The sequence below is a fragment of the Daktulosphaira vitifoliae genome, unplaced genomic scaffold, assembly GCF_025091365.1.
Source record: "Daktulosphaira vitifoliae isolate Bord-2020 unplaced genomic scaffold, ASM2509136v1 Scaffold_5, whole genome shotgun sequence".
In the NCBI taxonomy this organism is placed as follows: Eukaryota; Metazoa; Arthropoda; class Insecta; order Hemiptera; family Phylloxeridae; genus Daktulosphaira; species Daktulosphaira vitifoliae.
Window position 1 is genome coordinate 19,080,498 of NW_026099576.1, and position 25,109 is coordinate 19,105,606.

At 25.5% G+C, this 25,109-nt stretch overlaps 1 protein-coding gene and 1 long non-coding RNA gene across 7 annotated transcripts in view; one reads left to right on the forward strand and one right to left on the reverse strand.

Annotated features, from left to right (window-relative positions):
* Window positions 1–25,109, forward strand: part of LOC126907618 (protein O-mannosyl-transferase TMTC1-like) — a 323,473-nt gene that overhangs the window by 65,028 nt on the left and 233,336 nt on the right. For 3 of the 6 annotated variants that reach the window (XM_050689026.1, XM_050689028.1, XM_050689027.1), the window contains exon 15: window positions 11,717–11,774. In XM_050689026.1, coding sequence (XP_050544983.1) covers window positions 11,717–11,755 — 39 coding nt within the window. In that variant the 3' untranslated portion in view covers window positions 11,756–11,774. Of the gene's footprint in view, window positions 1–11,716; window positions 11,982–25,109 lie in introns of those variants that run through there. The other 3 variants (XM_050689024.1, XM_050689025.1, XM_050689023.1) reach the window with 3 other exon arrangements.
* LOC126907665 (uncharacterized) lies at window positions 20,511–22,878 on the reverse strand. Its single transcript, XR_007704585.1, has 3 exons — window positions 22,684–22,878; window positions 20,964–21,167; window positions 20,511–20,651 (listed from the first exon to the last, which is right to left on the reverse strand). It is a non-coding gene; the product is annotated as an uncharacterized LOC126907665 (long non-coding RNA).

Sequence of the window (25,109 nt, forward strand, 5' to 3'; positions counted from 1 at the left end):
AACCAATTATTTAATAAACATTACATTAAAATATTTTTTATTAATTAATAACGTCAAACTTTTTTATGTATTCCCTTCCTAAAACATTTAAATTATAATAGAACGCCTTAGGATTCTTCCAAACATTATAAGGTCTGCATTTTATTCGTTTCTTCAGAAACTTACAATATATTCAGAGAACTGAATAAATATGTTTATCTATATAACTGTAAAATGTTTGAATTCAATTTTTTTTTTTTTAACCACGAAAAAATGTTTTAATGTCTTACTGTCGAAAAAACTTAAGGGTGAACAAGTATAAAACCATTATACCAAAGCCCATTAAACTCAAGTGTATTGTTGATAAAATAATGGTTTATTTTTGAGTTTTATCAAATACGGTCATCAGAAAGCGATTGCGTAGAAGGATAATATAGCAAACAAGAACTTGTTCAAGGCTGTCAAGAACTGTCCTAATTGTATTGTTATAAATAATAGTTTTTAATTTTTAACTAACGCCACTTTTTTTTTATTTTATTTAACGTTTATGGATTTTCCGCCCACTCCAAGCAATTTGAATATTTATAATTGTTAAATTCTTAATACTTCCATAAATTTTATAGAGTGTTCAGTAAGTAAGGAAATGGGTATCTTTTTTTCTCATTGTTTGTAACAACTGTTTACCTACTTATTGAATAGTCTGTACATTTCTATGTAGGATTTGAATAAATGTTTTAATTTATTACACTTCAATAGTTGATGATATTCTAATGTTTAACCTTAGATACAAATACAAATATCTTTTATTCTGATGACAAATAATCAGAAAGAATTTATTACAAGAAATAGTAGGATTTTTTAATCACAAGGCAAGACACTTTTTGCTAAAACTTAAAAAATTAAATCATTTTTATTATACTCATTTTTAGAAATATTTATTTTAAAAATTATACTATCAATACTCATAAAATAAAGAGTTATTTGTCAATGTAACATTAAGGATATCTGTTTCGTTTTAATATAATATTATTTAAGTTCAAGTTTGGTTGAAGAAAATATAGTTCAAATTTACGAAATTTTCTGGGTTTTAAGGACCCAGTTTTTTTTTGAAAATACAACATATTTTGGAATCTTTTAGAGTTACTGTATTACTATCGTTTTGGGCACTAAAACTAGTTACTACTGTTAGTACTCAAACTATTTTATGGAAGGTCTAAACACAAATTACATTTTAGATACTCATAATTTCATCAAATCTAAAGGCATGATTGATAAAAATTCCAGTTGTAATTTAAACAAATTAATTTCTTTGTCCTATGTTTTTGTTACATAAAAGATTAAACAAATTACATTAGAGTTATTTCTATACAGACTGCTACTTCAGTAATGGATTACATGAACAAAGTTATTTTAGATAATAGCTTTTTAGCTTCGATGCGAAGCTGAGAAGGTATTAATTTTACCATGATGTGTTTATTTTTTTTTTTTTGTGTCTGTCACTACTTTTTCTCAGCTCTCACTGGACCGATTTCTTTTAACAATACGTCAAAAGATCACAAATTGTATCTAGTTGAAGACATTACCCTTAAAAATTTAAAAATTTTCCCTCGTTCCCCGCAAATGGGGGAAATATCCAAAAAAATTACAAATTTAAAAATCGACAAATTTTGTCATTTTTTTCACTTTTTTTTCTTAAAACTTCCATAACTTTTTCAAAAATCAACAAATCAACATAATTTTTTTTTAAACTAAAACCTTAGATATTTTCCTTTCATTTGATATAATTTTTTTGACAATTTAACACTTAACCTGCTCATGAGGGGGGATTTAAAATTGCAACTTTTTTACAAAAACTAACTTTTTCAACTTAATTTTTGAAAATGTTCCGGAAATACTGCGTCCTTTAAACATATATCAAATTAAAGCTTATTTTATGTACTATAAAATGAAAAAAAAAAATTTGTCCCGACACTTTATCTTCTGCATGTAAACGGTTGCCGTAGTTAAAAAAACACTATTTTTGTGTTAAAATTTTCGATTTTCAATTTTTAATTTTCAACTTAAAAATGCTATAACTTTTCGAAAAATGCATGTATCAGCACAATTTTTTTTTTTCTAAATACATTATAAGTACATCTTCCATTTGACATACTTTTTATTAAAATTAGACAATTTCCCCTTATATAGGGGGGGTTCAAACTTTGAAACATTGTATAAAAAATAGAACTTTTTCAACTGAACTTTTGAAAATGTTCCGGAAATACTGCGTCCTTTAAACATATATCAAATTAAAGCTTTTTTTATGTACTATAAAATGAAAAAAAAAAATTTGTCCCGACACCTTATCTTCTATGTGCAAATGGCTGTCGAAATTATAAAAAAAATGTAATATTTGCGATAAAAATCACCTTTTATAACGATGTTTTTTGTACTTAAAACTGCCATAACTTTTTCAAATATTAACTAATCAAAATAATATTTCTTTATATTGAAACCTTAGGTAATTTTCTTTCATTTGATATCATTTTTTTTTGAAAATCTAACACTTATTCTGCTCACAGGGGGGATTTAAAATATGATTTTAGTGCACTAATAGAAATTCTTATTTTTAATTTTTCATAAGTCTAAATTATTGCCCTAATTGTACGTCGTCTAATTTAATGAAATTTTAAACAAATAGTTATTAAGGTGATGTGTTAAATTATATTGTCTGTACTGAATTTTATATTTATTTTATCATTGATACTTAATAATATTTATGATAACAAGAAAATTTACTGCTGAAAAATCTGTTGCTGTTAAATCATTTGTAAAAACATGGATCTTTTTCAACTGAACTTTTGAAAATGTTCCGGAAATACTGCGTCCTTTAAACATATATCAAATTAAAGCTTATTTTATGTACTATTAAATGAAAAAAAAAAATTTGTCCCGACGACCTATCTTCTATGCGCAAAAGGCTACCGTATTTAAAAATATGCTATTTTTTATTAAAATTCTAGGTTTTGTATTTTATTTTATTTTAAAATATTTTATTAGGGGAATAAACTGACTTTCATGAATATTATATAATTTCATTGACATAGAATAAAGTTCATAAGACATATGATATTATACTTATTAACATTTTTTACTTTTTTAAAGTCGAAAAAGTAATTTTTAAATTTGAGTTAGCTTAAATAGCCAATTTTATCATGCAACAAAAATCAACGAATAGTTGCCGAATGGGTAACACCTTGATCTTTAACGCCTAGGGTACGAGGTTCAAATCCGTTTGTGGCTTCTAAAATTTTGCATTTTTTTTTTGAGTTAGAATAGAATTTTCAAATCATTTGATATTTATCTCATTTAGATTCAATAATTTCAATAAATATAAAGGATCTTATCACTATAGTCTCCCCTCGTGAGAAGAAATTGATATTCATGTTAATATTATTTTACTATGTGGTTCTTTTTCTGGCTACGATTTATTTTGCCAACCCTCACTAGACCTACTTTTTTCAACGATACGTCAAATGATTCATTTAAGTTTATGATATTTAAGTTAATGATTAGTTTAAGTTATTACTCTTAAAAATCAAAAAAATATTCCTTATTCAAATAAAAAGTAGCTTAACTAGATTTGTCCATACAAACAATTAAAATCATTAATTTTTAATATTCTTAAATTATTTATTGTCGAATTAAATTTGATATGATAAAAGTATTCAACTACAAAAGTAAATAATTTTACTTTATAATTTATTAATTTTTTAACTCTATTTCTGTGTGCTACTACCAGTCTATAATATGCCAAATTTTTTAGTAATATTTTGCTATATAAATCATAAATTTAAAAAAAAAATGATTTTTAGTTTCACCTGAAGTTAACGATGGAGTTTTACAATTATAATTATATTTTTGATAATATGCTCAATTGAGTAAATCTTTTTAACTACTTTGGTTTGATTGGTTCATTTAATTAAAGTAAATTATTAAAATTAATTAAGTTCTGAATATTTCAATTGCAGAATTTTTTTAAACACCAAAAGTTATTAGGATATGATTACTATTCTTTCTATTTCAGTTATCTATTACGATAAAAATGTAAAAAAATCGAATTTTTCTGACAAATGTACTGTAATTAGTAATTATAAAATTTCCAGATTGCATATTAATCTTAAAAATTTCATTTTTTTCAATTTAATAATGTCAATTTCAAACTTGCAAGTTGAACTATAAGTTATGGTAACAAATTCATTTTTTAGCTTCGATGCGAAGCTGAGAAGGTATTTTTCATTAAAACTTTCACTTTAAAAGACAATAAAAAATAGGTTCAAAATGATTACCTTTAACATATTAAAAATCAAAATCAGTATTAATTTAATACAATTTTTTTTGTTCTTAATTATTTTTTTTTATATGTAAATACTTATTTTTTAATAATAAGTAATAATATTAAAACTTAGAAGTAATAGAAAAAGTTTAATTGCACATTTGAAAACATCACGAAAAGTTTATTTAGAAAAGTATATTTTTTTTCTGATGAAAGTTCCTTTTGTTTAGTGTATTTATTCATAAGTAACAAAATTTTTTTATTAAAAAGTATTGCATAAATTCCTTTAAATTTGTATACGCATTAAAAGTATATGAATATACAACTCCTTTTTATTTTTATAATATCTCCGTAAAAATTACAATATTATATTATTGAATACCACTTTCATACTCAATTTAATTACTGTAATTATTATGTATTCATATATTATAGTTATAAATCGGGGTAAAATTAAGGGAATAAGTGTTATTGTTGTTTTTGAAATAATCTACCAATTTCATTTTTTTCTATTTAATAATATTTATTTCAAACTTGCAAGTTGAGTTAAAAGTTATGGTAATAAATTCATTTTTTTTTTATTAAAACTTTCACTTTAAAGAACAAAAAGAAGTAGGTTCAAAATGATTACTTTTAACATATTAAAAATCAATAATAATTTGAAAATAATTAATTATAAAAATTATATAATATATAATTAAAATAATTACTAATCTGGATATAATTAAGGAAATAGGAGTTGATGTTGGGTTGGGTTGGTTACATTTTTAACTTTATAATGCTATAACTCATTGAAAAGTGTACGAATCAACACAATTTTTTTATGAGAAATAATATTTTTTAATAATCCCTTTTTCATTCGACATACTTTATCTTAATCAGGGTATTAATAAGAAACTAGCAGATAATGTAGCTTTTGTAATTATCCACCAATTTCTTAGAATTAAACACTATCTACTGATTTGCATCGAAGCGTTTCTTATGATAGTGATTTTAATCACTGTCAGATTAAATCTATACTGGACCCAACTATGCAACATCCCCACTATGCCGCGACCCCACTGTGCTGGGTTTTTTTATATAATGTTACAAACGACAGTCTCATTTCATTTTAAGTATAAAATTTTCGTTTTAATGTCAATACAAGATTCTTTTATGCAAATATAAGAAATAAATACACAATTATTTTGCTTTTCAGTTGTTAGTTAATGTTAAAATTTTTACTAGTAAACTTTACATGATTTATTTTAAAATTAATAAAGAGAAGTTATTTGTTTAACTTATCTAAATTTTCTCATAACATTATGTAAGCAACAACTAAGTTAAAAGTTATCGATTGTAATATTATTGTCATTTTTTTTTTATTTAACGCAAATATTATGAAGCTAAGTTTTATAGGTTACACCAACTCGTTGAAGAATCTACATTAAATTCTATTCATTTTATGGAAAAATCTATTTAACAAAGGGAAAATGTAAAAATTAGTAAAATAGTTAAAATAAAATTATAAATTTTCACTTTAACATTTGAATATTTCTTTGCAAGAATTATTATGTTCTTATAACAATTAAATCTTAAATTTTTTCCTAAAAGTATCAACTTATCATTTCGTATCGCTTGAACACAATGTATGGTGCACTAAAAATAAAAAATATTTAATTAAAAATCGGAGTTTTTATTATTTATTATTAATAATAAAATAAATAAAAACTAAATTTTTGTCAACATTTTTTAACACTTTATGGGTCGAAAATTTTAGGAAAAATATTCATTGAGGTGTAAGCATTTTAAATCATAGAGTGGGATGGAACGCGATTAGAGTTTACGTACACTAGTACCATCTGCACCCCCTCACTACATACCTACTGTAGCTTAGCTCTATGTATTATAATGCTTGGAATTCAATGAATACTTATCCTAAAATTTTTATCGAGTCATCAACATTTTTTGTGAGAAAAAGGCTAAAAGAAGGCAATTCCCAAAAATTTGAAAAAAATATATTTTTTTTATTATTGATAAATAATAAAAAATATGATTTAAACGTAGTCTAATTAGGCAATTAATATTTAGAAAAAAATATATCAAGAAAATGATAATCGTATCAAAAGTTATAAGCATTTTCATTTAGACACTGTGTAACATGCTCTGATAAAACAAGTAATACTCTTAAATAATCATTATTTCTACAAAAACAATTTCTTAAGAATTTAAACATTTTCCCAAGAAATTACTGTTTTTATTAAATCGAAAAATCAATTCAAATAAAAGATCTCGGTATGTAAGATTAAAATGTCAAATTTTTGAATATTGTAAACTTACATTTTTTTTTTTTTTACAATTATTTTGTGGTAATTTTTTTTATCATGTTTTTCTATGATATTTGAATGAAAGAGCTCTTGGTCAGCTTACTAAGATTGACGAAATTTGAATTTTTTTAACATAAACTATTAATTTATAGAAAAAATAATTATTATCGTTATTCTAATAGATACATTATACAGCGTGATTAGCAAGTAAGGAAATTGGTTAGTTGTTGCAAACAATGATAACAAAAGAAACCCGTTCACCTACTTACTGAACACTCTGTATAATGTATTCAATTAAATGATTTTTGTCGGCGGTTCTGAAAAACTGTTTGTTTTTGATGAAATCGCAATTTTTTAAAAATAGCAATAATCGGTTATAAAATTTAAAAACTGAAATGTTTATGACACAGTTTACGTTACGGACCGCTTAATTTTAACGTATTGTTAACGTCAACTGTACCGTATTATTTTCTATACTACATTGTACAATCCCACCACTGCCATCATCATCATCATTTATCTCCGAGAAACGGAAAAGGTCGCGTTAGTGTTATTGTTTCACCATACACTATGCGGATGGAAAAAGAGATGTTCATATAAAATTAGGTTTAACAATAACTTTCGAACCTCATATGCGTTATTCGAAAACGCTCCATCGTTTTACCGCCCCTTTCTCATCTCTTTACCTCACCATCATTACACCGACGCCTCGGCGCGTCCATAAATCAGAATTACGAACACGAGCGACACGACCGAGTTTTGTGATGCGATACTATGCAAACTGAATTTTTATTATCCCAAATGCGCCAGTAAGTCTTTGGACATTGCTGAGGTTTGCCAATGTACAAAAAAAAAAAAAATACATGCAAAGGACAAATATACATCCTTTTTTTGTAACTTCCATACGACGTGCGTCAGCCCTATTCGTTTCCATGATATTTTCGTAGGCCTATATATATATATATACATTCTTAAAGAGGGTCGGGTCCTTCTACCAGTCCACTACCTTCGTCGGTCTTTGAATACTGATGGAATTTTTAAAGCGTCTTGGCGATGACATAGCGCCGTCATGGTTGAACTTTAAATATTGGCACAAATACCTGTGCGCGTGACCAGAATTTTTCTCACAAGCTCTAATGTAACAATGATTTATTTTCTGGTCCTCACTATTGTCCATTACCATCAACTACAATTCATTGGAAAAGTTCAAGACACTTAACACCCAATAACTTGACGGTTGTTTGGTTTCATTTTTTATGATCTACCTGATATAGTACAATAAAATATTCGGAAATTTAATATTGGCAAAATTTTTGAAAAATTTCCAGAAATATTTATTTAAGAGTTTTAAATTTACTATTTTCTTTATTTAATTATTTCTAAATTTTATTTTTACATGTTTTTAACTTTTAAACAAATATTATCAAATATTTGTCGGTCTTTTTTGGCCCAGGTCTAATAATGTTAATAACTTAAAAATAGTCATACTCGTATCACACCAACATTCCATTGTTTGTATTTATTTTTAAATTGTAATTAAATCCAATATACTGGTCCAAAAGTTGAATCAGGCATTTTTTTAATTTGATAATTTCCTATTTTATGAGCTTGTTAAATATGTATATTGTCATTAAAAAAATATATGAACCAAAAAAGTATTTAAAATTAAAAAAACCAAACAAATTTGTTCGATATTAATTTAAAATAATGGAGACGAATCACCTGTAATATAACAACTATTTAATAGCATTATTTAATTGTATTTTCTATTTCATAAAAAGTAACACGAAAAATAATAAAATATGACTAAATAATGTTATTATGCAGTTTTTATTTTATAGTTAATTCTAATCTGCTCAATTACATACAAAATAAAAGTAATACCCTTATTTAGATCTTATTTTCTATTAAGTACTAATAAAACTATTATGGTTAACCTAAAATAACATACAAAGTATCGTAAATTCTCTCTAAAAATAGATGTGCTAAATCTTAATAAGTCGCTATAATTTTGTATATAACTTCATAAAGTATTAATAAACAAAAATTCAATCATTTTTGTATGATTTATACATTTTAACATATAATCAAATACGTGTTTCTAGGATTTCTATACAGCTAAATGCATTCAATTTTTTTGATACACGTAAATTAAGAGACTAATTATGACTGATGGCAAATATTATTATCAATTTTATAAGTTTATTTCAATAAATTTGCAATTAAGAAATTTTTCAATTGGAAATTTCTAACATATTTGCTAAGCTTTTAAATAAAATATATTTTTACTTAAGTATAAAAACCACAAATACTGTTTTCTGTATTATGATAAGGCGAAACAACAGCAATGCCATTGTTGGAGGTTAATTTGAACTCTTATTCAATATCGATTAGTTCTCGGAAAAAGGGCAGACAATAATAATTGAAAACACGAAACACAATATAGGAAACTCGAGTTACTAAACTATTTCTTAACAGATAATTTAACAAGTGTTCTTTCATGTTTTTGTTGTACTATTTTTTACAGCTTTAGGGTAGTCTGTTCTTCTTTCCGTCCCTTTTTGCTATTAACGGTGAAAAATATGGCCCTAAAAGGATTAAAAGACACGATTTATAGAGGCAACACTAAAGCCCGGGATTGTTAAAAATGAATTATGGTAGTACGGTTCGTAATGAATACATGGAGCATGTATATATTAAAAATATTATACGTTAACGAGGCGTATTATCTATCTTTTTTTTTTCTACCACGTGCATGCATAAATAAAGCACCGTCAAATCTGAGAGCAATAGGAAATACACGTTTTTTATTCTTTCATGAGGATATCGAATTAGAATTTCCATTAAAAAAAAAAAACGAGCGCAAAGAGCATTTTTCTTCTATGGCCGAGACTAAGAAGCTTAAGTATTCGTGACGAAAACGCTTGGGTAGATCCGTCGCTGGCTCGCTAACAACAGTGGTTTCCACTCTCTTTTTACCAAGCAATAAATCTTTATATTCTCTTAGAAAATCATCTTAATTCACGCCGCCGTTGCAATGCGCAAGATATCTAGTGTGATTATATGCATTTTTTATGCTATTTTTGTATTTTGTAATCTGTATTCCGTATGAAGGTTATAAAAGATTTTACTATTTTTTTTTTTGTTTTTTACCTAATACATGAAAAATGCATCATGGATGTCTACTTTGTGCTTTATGACCCCAATGATTTTTATACACTCGGTGTACTACGTATTATTAAAATATTATACGACTCGTTTCTCGCATACATTATCTCACCGTTGACGGCAAACACGGCACATATTACATACACTTGCACACTCGTTTTTTGTATATAAAAAATATTAAAACGTTAGATATAGAAAAAAAAATCTGCTAAAATTTTTCAATTCTAAAATATTTTTTATTAATTTTTTGCCTTAGACTTAAGTAACACAAATATGAANTGTATATAAAAAATATTAAAACGTTAGATATAGAAAAAAAAAATCTGCTAAAATTTTTCAATTCTAAAATATTTTTTATTAATTTTTTGCCTTAGACTTAAGTAACACAAATATGAAATAATAAATATTACTTTTAGTGTTCATTGGTTTTTTATACACGATTCAATTAAAGCTTGGTATTTTCTAAAATACTATAATTATTTTATAGTAGTTTGTATGTCATGAAATAGCTGATTAACAACGCCACTTACTTTAATGATATTGGCCCAGCTGTAGTATGCAATTTACAGTAGACTGTAAAACATTTATGTACCATGTGTTACTTTATCAGTAATAAAATAGAGGCAGATATTAAAAAAAAATTACAGACATCCTATATATTAATGTTTAATCGTATGAGTTGTTTTTTAGTAGTAATAATTATTTTACTAGAAATTTCAATTTTAATTAGATAATTCTTTGACTCGAAATTACAAACCTATAAAACATTTAAGAAATCTTATTGGCAAATGTACGTACTTGGCGTATATAAAGAAAAAAGCTTAATTTTCAATTTGTTGAAAAATCTCTTATAGAATGATATCATCTACAAAAGCTTATTATTCTTTCTATCCTTTTAGATAACAAATCTATTGTTTTAATTTTTTTTCTTAATCTTTTCAATTTCTATCGAAACTTTGTTCGAAACTGAACAATAGTAACTTGAAATTTATATGAAATATAATTTATTATATTTTTACTAACTCTTATAGTTGTAAAAAATAAATAAATATAGTTTGATCAAATAATGTTTCTAAGAAAGAGAATATTTTCATTTCTAGTTAGTGGCGAATTCGATTTACTGATCGTTCATGTGTCTATTATTGTAGTCGTTAACGTGGTTTATATACGAAAGAAGTTGACAACCGACAGTTCCGAGTGAGGGGAAAGAAGAAAAGAGATAGAATGAAGTCAATTTCCAACGTACACGTAGTGCTCTTCTCTGCGGTGGTGCATTCACTTGTTTCCGTTTAAAGCATTCCGACGCCAATCGTGATTTTTCAGTTTATCGCTCAAAACACGTTTTGTCGATTACTAGTGGAAACCCTATTTTCTGACGTTAGCCAAGAATTTTGGGCGCTCTGAGTTAATACTATCTAGAAATAATAAGTACCTGGATTTCGTATTGCTAATGCACCTTAAGCTGTTGGATATTTAAACAATAATAGACTGAAATAAATAATATCCTAATATCTTCATTCAAACAACTTAATTAAATTAATGATAAATTATTGCTGAAATTTCAGCAAGAGACGGAATTGTACCTGATCATTATTGATTTTTCACTTAGATTAGAGAAAAAATAATAATTATATTTTTATGATTAAGAATCATGTGAAACACATATTAGTACTTGAATTTTCTTTATTACATTTATGCTTACTTATGATAGATAACCAGAAACTGACAAAAAAAAAATATATCCCAGCATATTGAGTACTAAAACCAAGTTTCTAAGTATAAAAGTGACAGCTTTTTACTATAGCAACCAATGAGCATACTTCATTAACTACGGGTGTCTTAAATATTTGATAATACTTGTTTTTTGAACATTTTAGTATTGCTTCACAAGTTTAAGCCATGCGAATTTTATTTTTGTATTTAATGAGAAATTAAATTTATTTTACAGAGCATACAATTATCTCACGTGATGATTCCTGGAAAGTGACTGACCGAACGGAAAAAAGCGAAATGAAGATAAAATGAAGAACACGGTTTTTACTAACTAAATAAAATGACACCAAAAACATATACAACATGCTTCTGTCAGATATTTATATATTATTACAATGTGTCCTTTATATGCTAAAATAAAATAATTTATGATATCTATTGTATAAGTAACAAATATTTATAATGGACTTGTGTAATATAGTGATTTTATTTATTTAAAATTGAAATTTCGTTTTAAAACAAATTGAGTTAGTACGCTCATCATCCGGATGTCATGTTTAAAAAATATAATAATGCCCAAATCAACTAAAGCAAATTTGTTGAAAATGGAATTGTAACTCAATCTAAACGGAGAAGTGTTTACTTAAGTCTGACGAGTTTTATACAAATTTTATAATATTCGGTAAGTTTTAAGATTGAAAATAAAACGCCTCGTTCCAATGAACAGCCGTAAAAAATATTAAATAAAAACCACCCTTTTCTTTCCCTATTCAACCCATTGCTATAGTATTTCTTTCTTTTATATTTATCAATATTAAATTACTTTCAAGTGGAAGAATTTATCCTCCACAAGATCCCAGGAAATAGTGTAATTAAAAAAGATCTAAAAATAATTTTACATTAACACTAAAGCGACCATACTATCACAAATTAAAAGATTAATATTTTTATTACACTTATAAAATAATTCATACGCTAATTAAATAATCTCGAATACATTTTTTGATAAAGCATAATTAATTTTGAATTATTTAATGTTTTAAATAAAATAGAGCATGACTGGCGAATTTTTTTTAATCAAATAAAATTTCATTCCAACTTTCAAAGTAATTAATACTTTGAAAAATGATAAACAATGTAGTTTGTCAAATTATTTTCATACTTTAAAAGTTCAAAAACTATATTCATTTTCAACTTTGAGTTCGACTTTTTTTAAGAGTAATACAGGTATCTAGTATTTTTCTAAGAGTTTTCATAGTAAATTAATTTGAAAATATGACACGTAAATACTGAAAATAAATTTTGGTTAGTATTCAGTGTTACTTCATCTTAAAAATGCATTTATATATACAAAATAAAATTAATTTTGAAGAGATCCGAGAGGATCAATCACTAGTGATTAAGAATTTTTATTAGTGAAATTTTATTCAGATACAGGTTTACATAAAGAATTATATTATTGCTTTCTATTTCTCCATAAAATAATTACAACACAAAGATCATTGACCTGTCAAGTCCTACGTAACAATATTCGACGATCATGATGTTTAAGCATGATAAAATCATAGAGTTGGGTCATATAAAATTAATATAAATTAATTACATTAATATATACCTATTATACTTAAAATTTGTAATAATAATTATATAATATATTAATCTATATCATATTATTCGCTATTTATAATAAACAAGACGTTTGACCTTTTCTATTTTTTCACTGAACATTTTTTGAACGTTTATTATACTTAAACTATAATATAAAAACGAAAAAAAAACAAACTTTTCGGTTAACCAGTTTCTAAAATTGTAGGCAAATCACGAAGAGAAAAAACAGTTTGCTAATTTTCAAAGTTTTAATTGACTCATCGATCTTTAGTTTTTACTGATTTTTGTATTATTATCAATTTTTTTTTACTTTAAATTATTAAAAAAAGTTTTTCTTTTATTATTAATTATTCAAATTCCCAATATTTCAACATACGTGAACAAATATTTTTGCTATAATTCAAAACTCAAAAAAAAAAAACTTGTTGAAGCACCATCTTAAAAACAGGTCATTAAAAATGTTTATGTATATAATTTTATCTGGTTTCAAAAAGATATTGTATAGATTTGGACAAAAGCCTATTATAGTTTCAGAAAAAACCTAATTGTGTCATGAGATACTAAAATCTGCATTATTAAATTCGTATCGAATAAAAAAAATATCACATAAAGCCTCTTCGTTATAATGTTGAGACACTACAGAAAACTGTAATTTATTGAAGAATCTTTATTCTATCTACTAAAATCCATCACGTTTTTCAATATTTTGTATTTATAGTTTTTAGTTAGTCATAATTTACTTTAAAAACATTTTTACTAAAATTAAGAAGTCAGATTTTTATTGTTCGAAAATTACTGAAATATGATTTTTCGAGATTTATTTAAGATTTAAAAAGTAAAGTACCCTAAATTCTTATTACCAAAGATCAAAAAAATTTGACCATGACAAAAATAACATTAATAAATAAATTTAACTTAAACGCACATAAATTAGGATTTTGAAAATATTCAATGTATTTTGTTATATATGATTTTTAAGTTGCTCAAACTCCTAACGTTCACCCGCAAGTAAGAGTAGGAGGGCTGTAATAAAATCTAACCCCTTAATAAGCCTAAACTATAAGCATAAGTTTATAAAAAAAAACTTAGTATATATTTTAATGTAACAAAAATAATAATAGTAAAATTGACCTTTTTATTGGTTATGCTTTAAATGATGTTGATTTAAGTTGCCAGAATTTTCAGTTTATTTTAATAAATGTGTCAATTTATTCATATAAATATAATTTCTTTAAGATATATAAATTGTTAAAGAGTTATAATAGAAATACCAAAATTATTTTAAATTTTATAAAAGTTTCGTTACTTTAATAAATTTAAACCTATTTTTAAAAAAAAATATCTTTCCTTATAAATATATATGTCTTCTTCTTCTTCTTTTTCCTCGCCTTAATTCCAACTACTTGGGGTCGGCCACCCTTATCCTAAACTTCCACTTGAGACCATCTCTCACATCAGCTATCACATTCAATAGCATCCCTCCATCTCTCTTTTAGTCTTCCTCTACCTCTTCTTTCTTCAACTTTCAATAACTGTTCTTACAGCTTCCGATTCTTCTCTCTTCATAACATGACTAAACCATTTAAGTCTATTTTCTCTCATCTCATCCATCATTGATGCTACACCTATACACCCTCTTATATGTTTTTTCCTTATCCTATCTTCTTTAGTCATTCCACTCATCAATCTAAGCATTCTCATCTCTGCTGCACTCATACTCAGCTCTACTTTCTTGTTAACCGCCCATCACTATGAACCATACATCATTGCTCATCTCACTACAGTCTTATAGAATTTCTCTCCACTTCAACCACCCTCACTTAATCCTGTGTCTGACATCCTCGTCAATATCACCATTTTTTTGTACAACTGATCCTAAATACTTAAAACTTTCCACCTCGCCTATTGTCACTGACCTCCACATTTCTTCAAGAACTGATCTCCACACCTCTAGACTTTGATTAATTTCCTCTCTATTTTTTCCTATTAACACTATATCGTCACCAAACAACAAACACCACGGCACCTCTCCTTGTATTTCTCTAGTAATTTCATCCGTCACTATAGAAAATAAATAAGGGCTTAAAGCAGAACCTTGGTGCACTCTTACTCTTACCCGAAAAACTTCTGTTACTCCTTCTACACTTTTTACCCTAGTACAAGTGCCATATATATTCTCTATTATATTAATGTACCTTTTCAGAACTCGTTTTCTCATTAATGCCCCCTTTAAAACCACTCGGTACTCTATCATACGCTTTCTCCAAATCTATAAATACCATACACAGTTTTTTCTTCTTTTCGATAAACTTTTCTATTAATAGCCTCACACGAAATAATGGCTCCATTGTTGACTTACCAGGCATAAATCCAAACTGGTTTTTAGAAACCGATGTCTCATTTCTTATTCTCTTATCTATTATCTTTTCTCAAATCTTCATACTATGACTCATACTATTCCTCTATTCTTTTGGCATTTTCCCTTTTAACAAGGTTTTATTAAAAAAAAACCTTCAATCACCTTCTGCCAATGCCGCTTAATATTTTCCATACTTCTACTGGCACTTCATCTGGTCCTACTGCTTTATTCTTTTTCATTGATGCTACAGCCTCCCATACTTGTTTTTCACTAATTAAATCTACCATTCCCTTATTCCACGAAATATCCTCTAATGTCTTTTTTGGGTACTCTTCATTCAAAAATTTTTTAAAAATACTCTTTCCACCTTTTTTCACATCATCACTCGAGAGTACCTTATTATAAACACTTTTTATACACCTTATATAATTATAATTTTAGACCTTTTTTATCTTACTTTTGCAAGTCTATAGATTTCTTTCTCGCCTTCCTTTGTACCTAGCCTATCATACAACTCATCATACCTCTTAACACGTTGATGTACAGCCACTGGTATAGCAGTTATTGTGTTTTAAGTTTTAATTTGACTATAACTGTTATAACAGTGATATGGTATAACATTCATATGGTTACACGAGTAGAAAAAAGTTACGAGTGGACTACAACTGCTATAGCAGTTACACTTTTTTTTGTTTTCATTGTTTTTGTATCATATTTATAAAGAAAATAGCTCTGATACATTTTTTATTCCAAACAATTATTAATGAGATATTAAAGTGAATCTGTAATTACAGCCAAGAGCATGACTGCTATAGCAGTCATGTCCGTCAATGAGTAAAATTCGCCTTTCTTACTGCACACTTGGCTTCTTTGCACATGCTTTTATACTCTATCCAATCTTCTCTCCTTTCGCTCTTCTGTCATACTTTGAATTGCTTTATACAATTCCTTATAAATAGATATGTATTAAATTTATACTAAAAACTAATTATAACAGAATTATCTAAATATTAAAGCCTAAAATATGAAAATTATGCTTAAATAAAGTTTGAGGATTTTGATTTGCTTTTTTAATAATTTCTATTTTATAAAATCTAGACTTCATTTAGTATTTTTAATGAATTTTTTTTTTTGTATCTTAAATATCAAAACTTAGAACTTGGCTTTTTGATCTAGTTTAATTATCATTTAATTTTAATATAAAATATTGCAGACAATACAAAAGCAAAGTAGTTTTACTATTTTATAGACCAAGTAGGATTGATACTGACACATATTACAAATATATACACATTATCAAAAGCACCCTACGCAAAATAAAAATTAACAGCCGTAATAAATAGTAAAATATCATACTGGTTTAATGATTGGTAAAACATCTTATGACGTTCCATAAATCGTAAAATTAGTTAAACTTATAATTATGATTGTTGCTTAATAACTCGTACAACTCTAAACACTTGTTTTTAACGTATTAACAGTTGTGTAATAAATGAAATTGTAGTATAATAAGTTAACATTGAAGTTATTCTTGTTATAATTTACAAGAACTTTTGTTTACATTATCTCAATCCTCCAAACAATTATACAAATAATATTAATTAACATTTCTATGCTAAAAATAAAAATTTAATTTTAAGTACTTGAAAACTTTGAATTAAATTACTGTTATTAGTAAGTGTTACGTTTAATTATTGCAGTATTATGATGTGCAGCCATACGTTAACTCTTAGTAGTGTTGTCTTTTGTTGTATAAAGAAAACATTTTTAGTTTGAATATGTAACACATAACAAAAAATTACAATTAAAATGTAAATACACAATTGAAATCACGTAACACGAAACATATTCAAGATGAATAATAAATAGAGGTAATGCTGTACAAAATAATACAGAGCTTATGTTACTTGCCAATGATGAGAGTTCAAACAAGATCTATGGAATGTTTTGTTGTATAAAAATAATACGACAGCTGTGCATTGCTATCATGTTTTTCATTTAAGTTATTTTAAAATTATAATTGTACTAATTTTACATATATACGACAATTTTTTCATTGAAGTTGAAATGTGCTGTGAATTTATCAAGTCTATTTCCTACTTTACTTCTATTAATCAAATTTTTTTTACTAAAAGATTTTTTTGTAAACTGAGAGGTCTTAGATTTTTTTTTCAAAAGTTGATAGTTACTTAAGACGATTTCAGTGAATCAAAAAAACAATAAACTACTTTTATCCAATAATTTATTTTTACCTAGGCATTATGACATATGTAAAATTATATGTAAAAAAAAACACTACAACTTTGAAAAAGTCAAGTAAAATAGAAATGTTTAAAATAATCTTAGAAACACGATACATGCACAGTTTGATTCAATTTTAGAAATCTTCTTCTTCTTCCTCGCCTTAATCCCAACTACTTGGAAGCGGCCACCCTTATCCTAAACTTTCACTTGACACCACATCATCTAAGCTCACATTAGCTGTCCTCATAGGAATATTTTTCAAAAAAAAAATTATCTATTAACAAAAAATTGATTTTTACTTTTGAAAATATTTACAATTTTCAAAAAAAAAAAAAAGTCTATACTTATATTTAAAATACTTTATTTTTCTTAGTTATTTAAATCACCTTTATTTTATTAGCAAAATTAAATAAAATTACTTTTTGTTTACATAAAATGGTTTAAACTTAGATATTTTACTAAAAAGTAAAAAATTTATACGCGTATAACTACAGGGGTTTACAGGGGTTTTTTTTGGTATCTGAAATGTGGTAATACTTCATGGTTTTCTTTGGTTAAAAGTTACAAGGGATTAAATTTGATGGATTTCGTTATGTAATTAACATTAGCTTTTTAGGAAAAATTTGTAATATAATTTTTTAACTTATATACTCAGTTATAGTTTTGTGTATTCATACGAAAATCAAATGTTTAATTATTTGCTAATTTTCACTTCTGTAATATTGAAGATTGGCATGCAGTTTATTTTGCTGGCGTTATCTGGGTTAAAACGATGATGTTGGCATATTAATGGACATTTTTTGGCAACTTTGTAAATTCATCTAAACTTTCTTCTTTGGAAATTATTTCTAACGAAGAAACATAAATAAAATCAATAACTTTGATATTTCTCTAGCAAAATTAATGCATATCTTGAGATGTTAATATATGATCATTCGATGGCCATTGTAAGCTACCTTTACAAATTAGTATTTTGACAGTTCCACTGATATCGTCTCAAAGACATATTTTATGAGCCGTGAAAAGAAAATTCCATTCTGATTTTAAATTAAAATCATACTTGTGATAAAGCAAATTGGCTATATTTTAAAAGTATTTTTACTAACTGCTTGCCCCATCAGAAAAATAATGAATTGAGCTCACAATTGATAAAAATGTGTTAACTCGATCAATATAACAACTTTGAAACACGTAAAATACAATATTATTATGTTTTAAGTGATCATAAATTACAAAAATACTTTTTATTTCCAATTTATTATAATTTGTTAATAGTATATCGTATAAGGATATAATGTTGTTTGAGAGTTCACCCAATAGTAACTTTGAATTTCAATTAAAATGCAAAGCTATAGCCAGAATAAATTATTAACATTTTTATGCCATTAGTGACGTTGTTTAAAGATTTTATCCAATTTTGAAAAAAAATTAAAACTTCCAGTTCACGATTCAGGTGATTTAAACAATTTATAATAAAAATAACGAATACATGTACTATGGTAAATAATATTCTAACATTTTTTTTGTATCAATATAAAGGTGAATACACCCTAATTTGTTGAATCTGAAAAATGAAAAAAAAAGTATTGTAATATAATATAAAAACGTATTTGTACACTTTTAGTGAAATCAGTCGGAACAAATATCTTAAAAACAGTCAATGATGACATATAGAAACTATTCTTCATAATAATGTGAACGCTCAATTCCTTTTCCCAGAATACTCTATTCTATCTTTAATATAAGCTTATGCAAACAAATATCATTTTCATTGTGTATTTTATAACATTTTCATCAATATTTGAAATCATTTTGAAAATACATATTGAACCATAGATATTTTACCTCAAAAAATATTGTAAATACTTTTTAATATTAAATTATTTTTATTATAAACTTCCGGTATATATTTTAAATTCATTTGTTTACTTTTTTTATTTTGTTCATCGAAAAATATTACACAAGGATATGTTAAAATAATAATGACTTCTGAATTTATACAAATGAAATATTCTATAAATCTGACTAAAAAAAATATAAAAGGTTTATAAAATGTATTCAAGATATTTCATAACTTTTAATATTAATTGTTTATTATAATAACCTTACAGAATAATAGAATATTTGATAGATATTTATTAGTGCAAAACATTTATGGAAATTAAAATCCATTTTTCCAGACATGGCTTTTACAGCATAAAAAAAATGGTTTTGTCAAGTAAAAACTTGAAAAGTTTAGAAAACTTGACTTGACAGCTTGCTAATGTGATTCTAATAATAAAAAAATCTGTCAAAAACAGCCTTGATTGTACGTAGAACTGTAGTTTCTTGATATCCAATGGATAAATTAAAATATAATTTGTAACAAAAAAATTTTAATATTTTTAGATTTCAGATCTGAATGAACCATTAAGCTCCACGATGTTTCAATATACAGAGTTTCCCACAGTAATGAAGTTACTAATTTATTAGTAAACATACGCATAAAAATAATACAAATATAGATCGCCAAGTTTACTCTTACATACCTTTTTCGAAAATTAATGTTTAGATCAAGTCAGCTGATTTAAAAAAATAAAATTTTAATTTTTACTATACGTAAATAAATTATTTTTTATGATATTGTTGTTATTATATTAATTTAAATTCCATAGTAATATTTCATATTTACAATAATTTGTACAGTTGTACACTTATATTTATTATATTAAACAAGATAAACAAGATTAATGTTTTATTAATAACTTTTAGTAAGACAATGTAATAACTATTTCGTTCTACATAATATTTGGTTAAAATTCTTCGTAAAACTAAAGTTTAATTATTTTTGATATTATGAAATTAATATTCACCGTAAAAATTGTTTCCACTTGTTTTGGCTTTAAGTTCTATATCTTTCAGCCAATGATAGACTATAGCTGACCAGTCATCGATCATGCTGTATCCCGAATAGTAAGCCCTTTAAAATGAGTATATTACAAAATAAAAACCAATCAAAGTATTATTAAAATGTCTTACAGTTCATAATATATGTCTAAATTATTTTTCAGATTCAGTGTACACTTTTATTAGGATATTTCATTTTATAAAATATTTAATAATATTCTCAATAATTAACATTCTTATATTAATCTTATCGTTGTCAATTTGGATTTAAAATAATTTCATTACTATAGGGATAAAATTATTCATAAATACTATTCATATTATGAATTTATAAATGCCAGTATTAAAAAAACCGTGATATAAGAATAATTTTTTTAATAATTACAATCTGTTATTTTCCAATCTGATGTTACAGGATTTTTTGACCAGATTCCCTTGTAAGAGGATAAACTGATTCTTCCGAACGTGTATCTCGTTGAAAATTTTAGTTTTACTAGAAGTAGAAGAGGGTTTTAAACTTTCAAATTTTTTGAATTGAAATTACTATGTTATTTGAAGTGAATGGCCAGCCACCTTGAAAATTTAGTTTCTGAAAATATTTTAAACCATTCATCGTAGTTAATACAAAATAAATATGACTTATTAATACGAATTTGTAATAAGTTTTATTTAAATGTATAGTTTAATCTGATAAAATCTAACGTCTTCGTATTTTTAAAGTGATTAACGGTTACAACAAAAAAAAAAATTGAAATCTGTTTACAAATAAAATAGTATAATTAATATTTAATTAATCGTTTGATATTAACATTTTTTAGCTTTTATAAATATAATTCGAAGACTACATTTTCTCTAAACGTTAATTTTTTCTATTTCACTTGTATTTTATACATATTTCATCCCAATATTGTTGTCCGCTATACTTAACGAGCTCATTTGTGATGTCAATTCAACTGTAACTGTGGTGCAGATCCCTAATTTATATGGGGGTAATCGCATGAGCTCGAAAAAATGTGGATGTTAGCCATGTAAAAAAACCATTATAATTAATTAAAATATTAATGATTATGTACTGATGTCTTTATAAAATAGAAGAATTTAAAATCTGTTGAAAATGCAAGTTATTTCCAAATACTGTATAAAATAAAGATAAACTAAACTTGTATCAAACCTAATTCAAATATTACATTTTTTACGCATTAGGAAACTAAACATTTTTTAGATACTTTCAAAATTTTTTCTTTAAATTACCAAAAAAGTTATCTAACAGTAAATAACATAGTTTTGCAAGAAATTTTAGCACCTATCATATTTTTCCAATTATTGAAAAATAATTATTATAAGTGAAGAGTAAAAAAAGGGGTTATACAATACCTGAGAAGTGAGCAGCGATTTTAAAATGTTTTCCCTACCTACTATTTTTACAATGGCTCCAATATTTTGAGCGATATTTTAATTGAAGATTAATAATACTTTATAAATAACAAATAGTATACTTAATAAGTATAAGTAACCTTTTGAATTTCTAACTCCTAATCGTAGTTTTACCGAAGACAAAAATAGTAGATAGAGGTAAAATTTTTAAAACGCTCAAGAATTATATGAGCCTTTATTTTGTTCTTCACTTTCAATAATTATCTTTCAATTATTGAAAAATATTGTCAGGGGCGCAAATTCTTTTAAAAACTAAGTTATTTATTGTTAAATGATATTTTTAATAATTAAAAAAAAGTTTGAAAATATCCGAAAAATGTTTAGCTTCCGAATAGTTAAAATATGCAAACTAATTTAATGGTAGGATTGAATAGTAATACAATTTTAGTTTACCTTTTTTTTAATTACTTATAATGGCTTTTTAAACATCAAACGACTATCTACCTCTTTTGGGGGTCATGCGGCTTCCTCAGTATAAATTAGGTATCGCCACCACAGTACAATTGAATTGAGAATCACAAATGAGATCGAAATGCATAGCTTCATTTTAAAGCAAGAAAAAAATAACACATTACACTAATCTAGTATTTTTTTTTAAAGAATAACAGTAAAGGTACTTCAATGACTAGTAATTAAGTTTTAATCATAGGTTAGGTTGTGTACATACTTACTTTTGTTTGTAACTGTATTTTTTATAGTATTATTTTTCGTCATATTAAAAAATTTCTAGAGCAATCATAGATTACGGAGGATTAAGTTGTTGTAGAAAGAAAATCGATATTTTAAAATTAAACATGAAAAAATTATTTTCATCCATACGTAAGTGATTTTTAATAAATATTGTTAAAAACTTCACGTTATTTCATACTATTATAACAAGTATATTCGACATCAAAAACTGGTTTTGGCGACATTATAAAATTGTTAACGCTCGTGTGGTGACGAAAACAATAATAATTGTATTTTGCATTGAATAATACTTACAAAATTACTATTATTTGTTATTTTCCATGTATCAAGGCCTGTAATTGTTCATTACTTAGTTGTTTTTTTTATTTTTCACGATTAATCGAATTCTATTGTATTTAGGAAAATATTAATAGATCAAAAGTTAAAAAAAGTAGATCATTTAATTTTATATTGAAAGATAAATTTTCATTATATTTATTACATAATAATTTCATCTGTATTAAGATAATGTTACAGTAAATTCTTCAAGACCTTTCAACAATTAATCATGTTTTGTTGTACTTAAAAAAATATCGAAATAACAATTTTTTAAAGTACTTAATTTTCTTTTCGACAGTATATTTTATTAGCCAAATTATACTTTTATTGTCGAGTTTAGGCTAAATTAAATCATAGGTTTTTCTAATATTTCTCAATTTTTTTAAACAAGCATAATTTTTGACAAGCAAGACGATTACTCTCATTATATTATATTTAAGCTAAATAATGAAATTTGTAAAATGTTAAAATTTATTAATTGTTAGTTCATATTAACAGCTTAATAGATAGTAGTTAATAATGAACTGCAGCTAAATCTAAGCATGTTTTAGTTTCTCAAAAATTCGGATATATTTTTTAATTACTCAAATTGTCATACTTAGAAGAAAAATGCTAACACGTAAATTTTTTGAAAAGTATAATTATTTTATACTCAAAAGTATAATTTAACATATAATTTTTTTTTTGGTGAGTTGAAACTAAAATTAAAAAGATAACTTCTAAAACTCGTAAAAATACACATGATTTTCTTTTTGTTTCCTCAACTTCTGTCTTACTTACGAAAAAAGTAAAAGGCAACAAATACACTAAACATAGTATTTTTATTTAATAGTATATCTTTACGGTCTGATCCAAAAAATCGTTAACGACTAAAATACATAACTCACAATTTTTTTAATTTTTAAAAATAATTGTATTATTCCTGTGGTTCGACTATTGTCAAACTTAGAAAAAATTACCAAATATCAAACTATTAAATCATATAATTTTACATTAAAAAATGTATGTATACTACTAACCTAATTGATTCATTTTTGATAAGTTAGAGTTAAAAAAATGCAAATACACCCATATCTTGTATGTGTTTATTTCAATTCTATTTGTTGGGTACACATATGTTGAATACGCTGGAAAGAATTTTTATATAAATTTGGTAAAACCACCACCGGTTATGCGAGAGAAGTCATCGTTATAACCATCATACGTCTCTGCTTCATGTTAATACTCATTCGATTACACTTGTTCGACCACACCGAAAATTTGCTTGCACCGTGAGTGTTTTTTTTTTACTTTATTTATGTTTATTTCTCTACCATTGGCAACTTGTTCCCATATGATTCTATGGTGCCTATCGGACCATAGTTGTAAGATTGAAAATCACCCTTGTGATTTGTTGCATTCATAGTAGAGTCGCCCTTTAATAATAAGTAAACCCTATTTATAATTTGTAAATCTAACCCATTACCTAGTTATAAAGGGGGTTCAAAAAAAAACTTTTGCGTGAAAAGTAAATTTATCACATATTGTTTTTACCATGAGCTTTTTTTTTTTGAGAAAATTATCAGCTTTCTCTGGACTGATTTTGTTAATATATACATTTAAAGAATCCAAATATGATCTAACTGAAGCTATTGTATCCAGAATTTGAGTGAACCTCCTCAATTCAAAATATTTAAAAAAATATCTCAAAATTAGTCAATTGTCGGATATTGTAATTTATGATTATTTTTTTTTTGTATTGCTATGAGTTTAATTGGTGGTATTTTTATTTTCGATGTACTGTCGATGTAAATGGTGGTTTTGTAAATGGAAAAGTGTAAATTTAAATTACATTTTTAAGCAAGTGACGCATAAATGTTTTAAAATACAGGCTATTTGTTTACTATAGGTTATCAGGGGAGAGCACGAAAGTTACATAAAATCGAGTGACCCACTCAATTTGTATGAAAATTTTGTAGGAAATATCGTTGTGATGTTTATTTTTTATTAAAATATAATTTAAAGTGGGGAAACCGGAAAACCCCCAATTTTGAAGATAGGAAATTTTAGTTTTCGATTTCGCTATTTTTAGGTTCAAGATGCCCGTCTC